Source organism: Diachasmimorpha longicaudata, chromosome 2 (genome assembly GCF_034640455.1).
Source record: "Diachasmimorpha longicaudata isolate KC_UGA_2023 chromosome 2, iyDiaLong2, whole genome shotgun sequence".
NCBI classification, from domain to species: Eukaryota; Metazoa; Arthropoda; class Insecta; order Hymenoptera; family Braconidae; genus Diachasmimorpha; species Diachasmimorpha longicaudata.
In genome coordinates, this window is record NC_087226.1 from 8,718,908 (window position 1) to 8,731,690 (window position 12,783).

The 12,783-nt window shown below is 45.0% G+C and overlaps 3 protein-coding genes across 3 annotated transcripts in view; 2 read left to right on the top strand and 1 right to left on the bottom strand.

The window, feature by feature from the left end:
* Nucleotides 1-12,783, top strand: part of LOC135172693 (uncharacterized) — a 67,176-nt gene that overhangs the window by 1,140 nt on the left and 53,253 nt on the right. The window lies entirely within an intron of this gene.
* On the top strand, nucleotides 108-6,124 carry LOC135173169 (intraflagellar transport protein 172 homolog). The gene is made up of 3 exons (XM_064139872.1): nucleotides 108-441; nucleotides 552-664; nucleotides 1,077-6,124. The coding sequence occupies exons 1-3, from the start codon at nucleotides 259-261 to the stop codon at nucleotides 5,992-5,994; spliced, it is 5,214 nt and encodes a 1,737-aa protein (XP_063995942.1). The 5' UTR covers nucleotides 108-258; the 3' UTR covers nucleotides 5,995-6,124.
* LOC135173170 (brefeldin A-inhibited guanine nucleotide-exchange protein 1) lies at nucleotides 6,116-12,780 on the bottom strand. The gene is made up of 4 exons (XM_064139873.1): nucleotides 12,315-12,780; nucleotides 9,924-11,883; nucleotides 9,467-9,708; nucleotides 6,116-9,269 (listed from the first exon to the last, which is right to left on the bottom strand). The coding sequence occupies exons 1-4, from the start codon at nucleotides 12,436-12,438 to the stop codon at nucleotides 6,499-6,501; spliced, it is 5,097 nt and encodes a 1,698-aa protein (XP_063995943.1). The 5' UTR covers nucleotides 12,439-12,780; the 3' UTR covers nucleotides 6,116-6,498.

The window sequence follows — 12,783 nt, forward strand, 5'->3', positions numbered from 1 at the left end:
ATTCCATGAATTCATTCCACTGAATCGAATATCAGTGGGTTTCCCAATTTGGGAGCTGACATTCGTACATTAATGATCGTGATCATCATGCGTGGTGACATTGCTACTCTGTTTACCCCCATGACAATGATCTTCAGTTGCTAGGCAACGAAAACGAAAACATAGTGTCCCTCTCCCCGTACGACATTCACCCAAACCCCGGTTTTTCCACATCGTACATACAACGATGACAATTATTGCTGACTCTGTCAATCAGCCATGATTTTGAAATATTTAGGGACAGTGTTGTCCTCCAGTGATAGTGAAAATCGCGTAGTGGCTCTTGCCTGGTCGCCAAATAATCTCAAACTTGCTGTTGCCTTGTCAGATCGTTCAATTTATTTGTTCGATGAGCATGGAAATAAAAAAGATCGTTTTTCCACCAAGCCTGTGGACTCCAAGGTTACTATAACATTACATAAATAAATCATTCGATTTATCCATAAATTTGAAAAATTAGTCATCAAAACAGTTTAACGAAACAACTTATTTTAATAATTTTGTCAATCCAGTTTGGAAAAAAGAGTTATGTCGTGAAGACAATAGCTTTCTCTGCGGACTCGACAAAAATAGCTGTTGGTCAAAGCGACAATATCATCTATGTGTACAAAATTGGAGAAGACTGGTAAATATGTGTTAAAAGATAAAGTTTGAACAATCATTTTTTGACACCAATATGAAATAGAATCCCTTCAACAACAAGTGATTTTATGAAAACATACTACAAAATTTCTTTATTTCCATCATCTTCTTCGAAGTTTTACATTTTAATCTCTAGATTATTCTATTTCTTGCAAACCCTATGATCTTCAGAACATTCAATTAAGTCCTAGGGATTTCTACCGAAGTTGGATTAACATTCCTTGATCTGAATTAGTAATCTTGCAAACCGGAAAACTAGAGTGCTATAATTTGGAAAATAAGTGTCGAGGAATTTTGGGGAGTACATTCTTTCAAAGAATTCTTTTAAAACCATTTGTCCTCTATAGAACTCCCTCTTGTTTTCCTCCAACTACTTCATCGACTTTTTCTCCTAGGGGTGAGAAAAAAGTAATTTGCAACAAATTCGGCCAGAGCAATGCGGTCACCTGCATGATATGGCCCTCAGAGGGTCCAATAATTGCGGGTCTAGCGGATGGAAAGGTCCGAGTGTCCATTTTAAAAGCCCACAAAGCTCAGACCCTCTACACAGCAGATGCAATGACAATTGCCCTCGCAGCAAACGTAAAAAATACTGGATTCCTGTCGAGCCATGCAGACGGTAGTATAATCCGTTACTTCCTGAAGAGCGACGGCAAGACTGAACCCTCAGGACGAGTGGTCACCCACGGTGTGCCAGCTTATGCTCTAGCTTGGGCTCAAGGACACATTTGTGCTGGTGGCTGTGACAAGCGTCTGACCTTCTACGATCCCCAGGGAAAAGTCACCAAAGTCTTTGATTACTCCCGTGATTCCCAGGACAAGGAGATAGCCGTTGCTTGCTGCAGCCCCAGTGGACAGAGCGTAGTCATCGGTTCTTGGAATAAAATTCGAACCATCGACTGGAGCCCGAGACGTGCCATATGGGAGGAAACCAATAGCCGGGAACTTCCGAATTTTTACACAGTAACTGCTCTGTCCTGGCGGAGAGACGGTTCCAGGCTGGTCATCGGTGGTCTCACTGGTGCTGTTGAACAATTCGAGACCATTCTGAAACGTGCAATGGTCAGGGGAAGCCATGAAGTAGCTTACGTTGGTCCAAGTCAAGTTGTCATTCGTTCATTGAATAGCTCCAGCCGTCCTGTGATTATCAAATCATCAACGGGAAACGAGATTGAAGATGTCAAGGTGATGGGACGCTCTGATAATCACATCGTCGCCAGGACTAGTTCAACTCTGCTCATCACTGACGTCGAGCTGAATCTCTTGAGCGAAATCCCTTGGGAGGAGAAACCAGGAAGCGAAAAATTTTTCTTTGAGTATCCGGGTGTGTGTCTGATCTTCTACGCTGGGGAACTGACCATCGTGGAGTATGGGAAGAACGAGATTTTAGGTTCTGTGAGGACTGAAGCTGTTAATCCTCATGTGGTGTCAGTGAGAATTAATGAACGTCAGGTGGTTGGGATGCCCGATAACAAGCGGTTAGCTTATCTTCTCGATCCGAAGACAGTCAGAATCATTGACTTTCTGACAGGTGCAACGATCAGCATCATTACTCATGATGCTAGAGTTGACTGGTTGGAGTTGAGTGAAACTGGTCATCGGTTATTATCGAGGGATAAGAAGAGCAGGCTCTGGCTTTGTGATGAGAAGGGTGGAAGGACACTCCTGCTTACTGGTACGGGATTCGCTTCCTGGGTACCTGGCAGCGATGTTGCTGTCGCCCAAACTGGAAATAAACTTGCTGTATGGTACAATGTTGATGCACCCGAGGCTGCAACACTCATCGCTATTCGAGGGGATGCTATTGACATTGAAAGAGAACCAGGGAAAACAGCTGTTGTTGTAGAAGACTCTGGATCTCGAGTTATGTACCCATTGGACGAAGGATTAATTGAATTTGGTACTGCTCTGCATGACAATGATTTTGGGAGAGTTGTCCTCTTTTTAGAAGAACTGGGTGATCGACCTCAGGTGGAAGCCATGTGGGAGAACGTAGCTAGGAACGCAATGGCAGAGAGGAAGTTTCTGGTTGCGGCTCGATGCTACGCAGCCCTCGGAGACGTAGCTTGCTCGAGTTTTCTCAAGGACATTGTGAAGACCGGGGAAAAATATGCGAAGGAGACTGGGAACGACCCAATGGGCTCTCCGGACTGTTGGGCTAAACTGGCGATACTCAGTGGAGAACTGAAGACGGCTGAGGCTATTTACCTTGAGCAAAACGAACTTGATAAAGCACTGAAGATGTATCAAAAATACTGGCACTGGGAAGACGCCCTGAATCTTGCAGAGACTCGCGACTGGTCAGGCTTAAAAGACCTGAAGGAGAAGCATCTGTCTTGGCTATCAAAGAGCGGCCAGTCAGCAAGAGCGGCCTCGATAATGGAGAATGACGACCCGAAAAAATCAGTGAAACTCTTCCTGGAAGCTGGACGAGCTGGCCGAGCAGGACGTTTGGTTCTGATTCACGAAGATCTTCTCGAGGATCAGGAGCTTACAAAGCAGGTGGTGAAAGCTCTCAAGTCATCAGACTTAATGGAGCTGGCTGGGGAGATCCTGGAGAGGACGAACGACTTCATAGCGGCTATAAAATGTTATGGTGAAGCTGGAGTATTCGCGAGGGCCCTTGATTTAGCGAGATCCGTGGAACCTAATTCTGTTGTCGCTCTCGAGAAAGAATGGGGCCATCACTTAGCGCATGGTGGACATTTTGACGCAGCTATCAATCATTTTATCGAAGCTGGGGAGACTGCACTAGCTCTGAATTCTGCAATCAACGCACGACAATGGAGGAAAGCTCTGCAAATTGTCCAAGTCATCGACAGCGATGATCCTCTGATTCAGGAACAGTGTGCAAAGCTCGGGGAATACTACGCGTCTACTGGAGACGCAAATCTTGCAGAAAATCTCTTCCTCCGAGCGGGGGCACCTCAAAGAGCGGTGGAAATTCATATAAAATCAAACAACTGGTCCAGAGCGTATGAAGTCGCGATGGAGTACATGAAGTCCGAAGAAGCTGTTGATGTTCTGACAGGCCATGCCGAAAGTCTTCAGGAAGCTGGAGACTTCAGATACGCAGAGGCCCTCTTCGTAGCTATTGGTCAGTATGACGCGGCCATTGCGATGTACAGAAGAGCGGGACTGCGTCACGATATGATACGTCTCGTTGCTGAACATCGTCCAGATCTCCTCAAGACGACTCATGCTTATTTGGCGAGAGAGCTAGAAGCTGCTGGTAAGACCAGAGACGCTGAGGAGCACTTTCTTGGGGCAGAAGACTGGAAGGGAGCAGTTTCTGCTTACAAAAATGCCAACATGTGGGAGGACGCACTTCGAGTCGCTAAGACAGCAGCAGGGGACAAAGCGGGGCAGCAGGTGGCCCTTATGTGGGCTAGAACCCTAGCTCCTGAATTGAGCGCACGACTCTTAATGAGGTTGAATTATTTGGACGCTTGTCTTAACATCGCTTGCGAGGCGGGATTATTCGAGTGGGCTTTGGAGACTGTCAAGTATGGGAATGCTGACCAACAGAAGGAAGTTTATTACAGATACGCGATGGCGTTGGAAGACGAGGGCAAGTATCAGGAAGCTGAAAAGGAGTTCATTCGGGCGGGTAAAGCAACTGAGGCTGTACAAATGTACATTCATACCAGAGATTGGGACGCTGCCGAGGAGGTAGCCCAGTCTGTTGGGCAAGAAGCGGTGGCTCAAGTCCTAGTGGCAAGGGCTTCTGAAGCCGCTGATAATCAGGACTTTGCGTTTGCGGAGTCATTACTCCTGAGAGCACACAAGCCTGACATCATTGTGGAGCATTACAAGAAGGCGGGTATGTGGTCAGAAGCTATGAGAGTTTGCAGGGAGTACCTACCCAGCCAGGAAGCTTCGCTGAGGCGTGAGTTATCTCAGAAGAGTTCAGGAATCGAAGGGGTCAACAGCTTAGAGGAAGCTCGACGCTGGCTGGAAGAGGGAGAAGTGAGAACTGCCTTGGACATCCTCATCTCGGATCCGCATCCTTCCAGACCCATTCTCATTGAAGCTGCTGATATCCTACTGAATCAAGCTGAACCGGACACGGCTCTCCAAGTTGGCGGTGATCTCGGTAACAAATTAGTACTTCTGGGAGAACACGCACTCGCCGCTCAGGTTTATCTTCAAGCAGACAAACTCAAAGAAGCGATCAATGCTTTAGCCGCTGTTGGCGACTGGATGAGAGCGAAACGCATTGTTCGAGAACTAGCACCAGAGCTGGAATCTTATCTCGAGGATAAATATAGGGAAAATGCCGGGAGAGATAGTATGGAAAGGACATCAGAAGGAAGTATAGACTCAACTCTGGATGGCTTGGCGAGAAAGGGACAGTGGATTCAAGTCTTCGAGGTCGCAAGCTCTCAGAGCCCTGAGCTTCTCCATAAGTACGTCGCGCAACGGGCAGCTCAATTGCTGAAATCGGGGACTCCTGAACAAGCTCTTCATCTTTATAATCAATTTGGAACTCCACCCATTGCGCAATACCATAATCTTTACTATCATCTGGCTGAGGGAGTGTTGAATTCCCATGATGGACCTTTGGACGCTCGGTATAGTCGATTGTCTCAACTTCGAAGTTTTTTACTGGGTTTGTTGAGAAACATCGAAAGTTCTTCATCGAATGAAGATAAATTTGGGAGATTGTTAAGAGCCACCCATTACTCAGCTGTCAAAGCCGCTTGTCGAGAATCCCCAGCAGTGTCGCAACTAGAGATGAAGTGTTCTGTTTCCCTATTGAGATTCTCTGATGTCCTTTTGGCTGACAGATGTTACTACGAAGCCGGAGTTGAGTGCAGGAAAGCTGGATCTCATAGTGAAGCGTTTGTCTTCCTCAATCACTTCTTGGATCTTGAGGAGTGCATCGAAGAAGGTGACGGGAGTATTCTAGATGTTGATGACTTGAGAATAACGGATTTTCCTCTGGAGGTTCCGTTACCTGAAGACCTGAGTCTACTGAGGGAAGAGAGAGAAGAGGTGAGGGAGTGGGTGCTAGCTGTGTCCATGGATCAGAAGGTGGAACAGGGGCTTCCAGTTGATAACAGGGGAGTTTATATCGGGTCCTTAACGTGCCCTGCAAATGGATCTACTCCTTTGCAAGAGTGCGCGTTAACCGGATATCCTATTCGGGGGGCTACAGTTAGATTTGAGGGGAGCAGTCGAGTTGTTGACAGGGAGGACTGGAATAAAATATTGAGTGCTGCTAGGCAAGCACCGCAGGACTCTCCCCTCAATGATGTACTTGCGTTTGTACAGGAATGGTGTGGCAATCTGTCTAGTTATACTTTTTAATTGATTGTTGTCGAGGAAGGGCAATAATTCTATTCCCTTGAGGTGAATGGAAACAAATATGAAGAGCTCTTCCTACAAGAGGTCACACATGATGGTTGAAGAAGTAGAGAATAAAAAAATGTTTAGTGGCTGTTGTTTCATGTTTTTATTAAAACTCTACGAGCATAATCCCTTGGGCAAAAATCTCCCCTCAAACATCCACTCATATTTATATATATTCTCTCTTACTGCACCTCCGAACTTACAATTCAACCTTGCATACCATAAACACAAGAGAAAAATACACGATTAGACAGAGTCCATCAGTGCTCACTCCCATCCAATCGTTCACTCTGAATTCAACATTAGTACTTCTCCGCCTAAAATTAAACTATGTATATAACATTATGTATATTCTTACTGATTCACGTGATTTAATAAATACACTTCCTCAAAACTTATAAATCAGGGATCATGAATCGTCAATCACTCCGCTCTTTACACTCATCAGTGCTTCCATGTTTGTTACATTGGTGTGATTCTGAAAACCGGTCCAATTCTGAGGAAAAATCTTCGTAAAACCGATCGAGGTTCTGGCTTGAGGTCGAAACACATGACTTCACAGAGTAGCGAGTAACAATTAGCTGCATGAACAGCAAATCTGTTGTCACACATTTTAAGGATTCTATTGAGCAGAAGGAGAAGAATAGGCGTCCAGGCGTCTCTATGTGCTTCATTAGGAAGTGCCAGAAAATATTCCAAAGCCTCTCTCGAAGTCTCCACGAGATGTGATTCCACAGTTGACCAATTGCTCCGATGGGACTCATCATTGTACATTTTGAATAGAATCCGGAGAGCACAAGCAAGTGATTGCGTCTCCTGCTTCAGCAAATTCGGCTTGACTGTGCCCCTAAATCCTGCTTTCCAGAGAACATTTCTCTGTTCATTATTAACATTGAAGCTCTTGGCGAAACGATGGGACCTGAGAAGACACTCAACCAGCTGAAGCAAGTGTATCGTGTTCAGGGCGGAATACATTCCCTGCTCTTCCTTCTGTTCACTTCCAGAGCCATCCAGACCCGAATCACTGGACCTTCCGTTAAGCATATCAGCTTGGGCCAGTGCCAGATTCTCCTGATCCTCTTTTCTGGACGTTGCCGGGTAAAAGACAATATTATCAATGGTCTGGATCAGCTCTAGTTGAACTACACACTTGATCAGCAGCGCTGAGAAGATTCTGTTACTGCCCACATCCGAAGTACTGCTCGTCAAACTCTGATTGCTGTTGCTCCTCTTCAGAATCCCCACGTGATTATCATGCTCTCCAGTAATTACATCAAGATCTGATTCCTTATTTATGGAGGGAGGCTTCCAGGTGAGCAGAACTCCGGGTAAAGTGCTCTCGAAGATATCAAGAATACATCTAGTTGTCTTCGACCAGGTGTCCTCATCGAATTTAACACCATTACTGATGACGAGATTCTCAAGACAATTTGTCCCTGACCGCGCTAACTGTTCGTTATCCTGTTGTACACACCATAAAAGTTGTGAATACAGTTGTCCCAGGAGCAGAGGCCCCAGGACGTCATAAAATTGTGAGAAAACATCGACAATGGCATATAGTGCATGATTGCAGGTAGTTGTCATCCATTCTGCCTTTTCTGTGTGCTGCTCGGGTAATTTCATATTATCAAAAATTCTGAAGAGAACTTGGAAGAGATCCTTCCACCAGTGAGGCTTGAAGGAGCTCCCGTGAGTTTTTACTACATCAAAAAGCACCGTCAATGCTCTCGTTCTAACGTCTAGTTTACATCTGCTGACAACACAAGACAACTCGAAGAGAAGTGGAAACCAGCCCCTCACCCAGGCCCTGTCCTCCTCTGATACCATTCCATTCTCATCCATCATTCCCTCAGCGAACATCTGGGGGTTAGCATCGATATACGAGGCACTCGTGCGAATCAGTCTTATCGCTTCCATACTTGTGTCAGGAAATGACGAATTACAAGCAAACTCGCTCAGGCACTTAACAGCGTCTTGAAAAGAATCCACCATGATACTAAAGTCTTCAGCGTAGAGTTCATTAATTATTTTTCCTGTCATTGAAAAGGCGAGGGCTACAACGGACTCGTCTCGATCACTCGCGGCATGATGGAATACACTGAAAATATTTTTCCATCCGGATCTTATGTTCGGTGCTTGTGAATGGACGATCTGAGCTACACACCTCACTACCATATCTCTTATGATTGGAGATCTGTTCTTCTTCATTATGTGTTCAAAGGGCCTCAAGAACTCCTTTTGAAATCTAAAATTTGCGAATTCTCCCTTCTCAATGAACTTCGTGGCAAGTTGTCGGAGTGAGTCGACAGCGAAAAAGGCAATATTCTGTCTCGGGCTGCAACCCACCCGATCAAAATGATCACCCACGACCTGCCAGATCCTGGACCACTGCAGCCTAATCCTCCCCATGTTGTAGTAGGATATCTCCACGATCTTCGTCAGGGAAAACATCCTGGGTTGTGTTGGGTGAGATAGCTCTTCTAAGGACACCTGGCAGAGGGCCTTTACGAATTCCACGATGGCGTCACCATCCAGCCGCGTAGACCCCGTAAAAATCCTGTCGACTGCCACCACGACACTCTGAGAACTAGTCTCTCCAATAGACTCCTTCACACTGGGGTCTAACGAGGACAGATTGAGGCTGTTGGACTGGTGCGAATTATTGTGTGTCAGGCTTGTAAAATTATTCAAAGGTGAAGGAAAGTAGGGCTTCGAAGGGGGCCCAAGGAGCTGGGGTCTTATCCCCGTTCCAATCAGCTGAGCCAGTTCCAATTGAGAAATACATTTTACGACGTCCAGCCAGGAACTTCCCAAATAATTACCATCGGTGTGAGCGATTGTTATCAGGGTTTTTATCGTGTCAATGTTCTTGGCCTTCATCTCGGTGATGGGAGAATTGGCAGTTAGAAGTGTGAATCTAGCTAGGGCCTGGACGTAAGCGTCTCGTTCTAGAGACATATGGAATATGCAGGCAATGCGTATCGCACACCTGATCCCGTCAAGACAGAGGGAGGCAATCTCTGGATCGTCGCAGTCTTGAAGACCTACGCTGAATGCTGCCAGGAAGGGGGTCCAGGCAATCTTGAACATTGGACGGACATGTTCCAGGTGTTTGGCGGTGGTGAATGGCGCCTGCACATGACTGACAGAGTCCATGAGGTTCTTGGCTGCTGTCGAGATCAACTCCATTTCCATGTTCCATAGGAGACGACGTTTTTTCTCACTGGAGATCACTGCAATGGGGAAGGCTTTTATGTAGTAAAGGGCGTTTGACAATTTTCATTGAAAAATCTAAAAATTTCAATAGAATATTCTATTGAATTTCTATAGAACATTTTATGGATGTTGAGCTCATTGTATCAAAGATCCCAAATTAAGTAGCAGTCTCGGTTATTCGTTAAATTTTTTCATATAGTTTTCCACTATTTACCTTGCTTTCCTGGCCTATTAGGATGCGATTTCATCTTGATCTCGTTCCCAGCAATCTCGTCATAAATTTTGGAGAGATACTCCTCGGGTAAATCCTCATTGTCACTAATCCGTCGATTTAATTTGATATACTGCTCTTTGGTCATTTTATTTTTGACCTGTGGTGAATGGAGATCAGTTGTCAGCATTATTATCGAAAAACCTAGGACGTAAGCGGTGTCTGCACTGGTAAACAAGCCATTGCTATGAAATCGAAAAACCCAAGGTTAGTCAAACAAACTCTTCATGCTTAAAGAAAATGCCTGGAAAGTCAATTGAACGACATTAAAAAATCACATGAACGTTTCAGGGATTCTCTTTTTGATGAACGATGCAATACCATAATTCATCTCCCTAAATCCCATTTAACCTGTCCCTCTCGGAAATTGAAAACATTTGCTAAAACCCCATTAACTTACTTCGGATTGCACTCGCAGTATCGACTGGCAAACTTTTCCATAAGCCTATCAATCTTCTGGGCCTCCCCGGGTAGTCTGAAGCCCTCCAAAAAATACCTGAGCGCCGACACCAAATCTCTATTAATAAAGTCCATCTGGTCTATGTAATTATACATGACTTGATTATGATTATGATCTCCCAGAAAGTCCCCAATAGCGGTTTTATCGAGCCTCTCATCAACATGGAGAAACCTCGCCACATCCTCGGCTGAAGCCCCCAGTAGTCCCTGTTCTTGGAGATACTGAATGCCTTTGCTAGGCTTTCTGTTGAATATATCTATACCGGCCTCCCACACCTCCTTCTGCTGTTTCTGTACTTCAAACTGCTCTGGCGAGTCTGACACCTCCTTATTCCCTACAAGACTAGAATTTGCTGATGACAAACTGCCAGCACTACCATAACGAGGTAAGGACGAGTTGAGCGGGGGATCAGGCGGTTCACTGGGAATTTGTTGGTCGACTGGAGTACCAGGATTAATGTAGAGATCTCTGCTCCACTCCACCATGCACTTAAGTATGGAAACTAGACACTCCAAGCCTCTAATCCTCATCGACTTTTCCTGATTGGGGGAGGCACCAAGCTCTAATGCCTGACGACCCTGTGCTATTTTTGATAGATCATTGACAAGTCTCTCAAATAAATTTGCTGCTGACAAGTCGCAGTCGTAGTTGACGTAAATGTCCACAACACTCTGGGCATCGGCACAGATTCTCGTCAGAGCGTGAATCACCATCCACTTGTGCTCGAAGGAACTACTGGAAGTCTCCAGGATGTTCATAAAGATCTCTTTGAAGAAAACCTCGATCTGCATCTTCAGGTGGACCTTGAATCTAGCCAGCAGAGCTAGGAACAATGCCAGGGACAACTCGAATACTTCAGGCACTGAGGACACCCCATTCTTTGATAAAGCAACGCACAAGTACTGTTTGATAGCTATTACGAACATCTCGTTGGAACGCAGGACTGGTCCAGCATTCTGGAGGATACCCAGAAGCAACTGCAGAGATAAGATTTTTGACCTCAGCTCATGGGATTTGGGGTCTGGTGTGCCATCAGGCAGCGGTTTCATCGAGAGTTTACACAGAGCTCTGAAGACTAAGAAAGCGTCCTTCTGAAGGACATGGCTGAACTTTGCTGCTACCATGTTATCGGCCTCGGTTGTTGTCTCATCGGTGTTATCGTCAGTTTGGACTTGGTCGGGATTCCCGTCCTCCAAAGGCGAGGGGACTGGCGGGTCTTCAGGTACAACGGTAGTTATTACCTCCTCGAGGATACTAGTGACGATTTGAGTGGACTCAAACGAGGACTCTGGGTGATCTCCTGAAGTACTCTCATCTAAATCCACTCGGGTTACTGGAGTCTCTGGGGGTTGGACACAAGTATTTTCTCCAATCCTCGCCTCATCCTCAGCCTGTGTCTCCATCCTTGCAAAAATAACATTAATCATTTGCGTTAATGTAGCCCTAGCTGTCGTCTGATTAACCAGATTCCTTGATGCCAAATAAACATTATACACAGTACGTATCGTCAGTAAGACAGTCCCTTCATGTACTTCCACATGTTGACTAGTCATCACAGTTAAAAGGGCCTTAATTATCTGCAACTGGACCCCCTCGTCTGTCTGGGGGCCCATGAAGCAGCTGCATATTGTCTCCACGATCCTCACAATCAACAATTTGTTGGGTTCTGTTGAATCTGGAACGTTGCCAGTCAGATGACCATATGCTATCAGCTTCTGCAGGCAGTCCAAAGCTGTCACCACTATTCGAGGGGATTTGCCCTGACATGCTAGCTCGAAAGGAAGAAAGTACTTCTCTGCTGATATTACGTTTGAATCGTTCTTTGGCTGGGGCAGGGCATTTGATATGGCCTCCTCACCTTGCACACTCGGTCCCTCTTTTATCTCCTTTCGAAGGTCGTCTGAGAACGAAATTAAAGGATTAGGATTTAAAGAGTCTCGAATGGAATACAACAGGGAAAATCAATTCAATGTAACGAAATTTTCGAATGCATACAGGCAATTTCTTTATTTGAATTGCAGAATCTTTATTTTAGTTGAATAAATAAGTTTCGATCATCGGCAGGCATGGTTACATCAGCCTTGCCCTATAATGCATATGGGATAATTATTTTTGAAAATAACCTTTCAAATTAAATTCGTATTTTTAATCATTTAGAAGCTGATTCATTGATCTTCATTAACATTTGCTTTGTTATTCAATATATTGACTATTTCGAGCCGTCTCTTTATTTCTCTTTATAAGTCTCGAGTTAAATAAAAATACCTCATCAGCCATCTGGCGAGGTTTATGATGATTTTGTCAAATTATTAGACATCTGTGAGGACTCACCTAGTGCTGTTTCGCATGATTTTCGTAATTGTGACAAGTGGGAACGCTTGACATCCTTATCGGCTAGTATTTTTTCCAATGCTCTTACTATAAACATTTCTCTTGTTTTAGAGTTATTTTGCATCGTCAATAGTGAAACAGTTGTTTCATGAGATGTTTCGGGTTTGTGGGCCTAAAGGGCCTGTTGTTTTTGTTCAATCGGGGGTTTTGGGAGTGATGAGTCGTATTCGAGGTTAAAAATGTGAAAGTACGTTGACGTAAGCATCTTCAACAATCGGTGGAAGTGTTGTTGAATTAATATTTTTCAGGGCTTGTCACTCGTTACACGATATTTTTCATCGTTTGGGACGATGTCTTGGGAATTTTAGAGACACTTTTGGGGCCTACCAAGGTGTGAATAATTTTTGTGTCACTTGGGAGTGTACTGTTGGCACGTTGTATAAAGTAGTGGTAGTTTCAAGCTTGACGT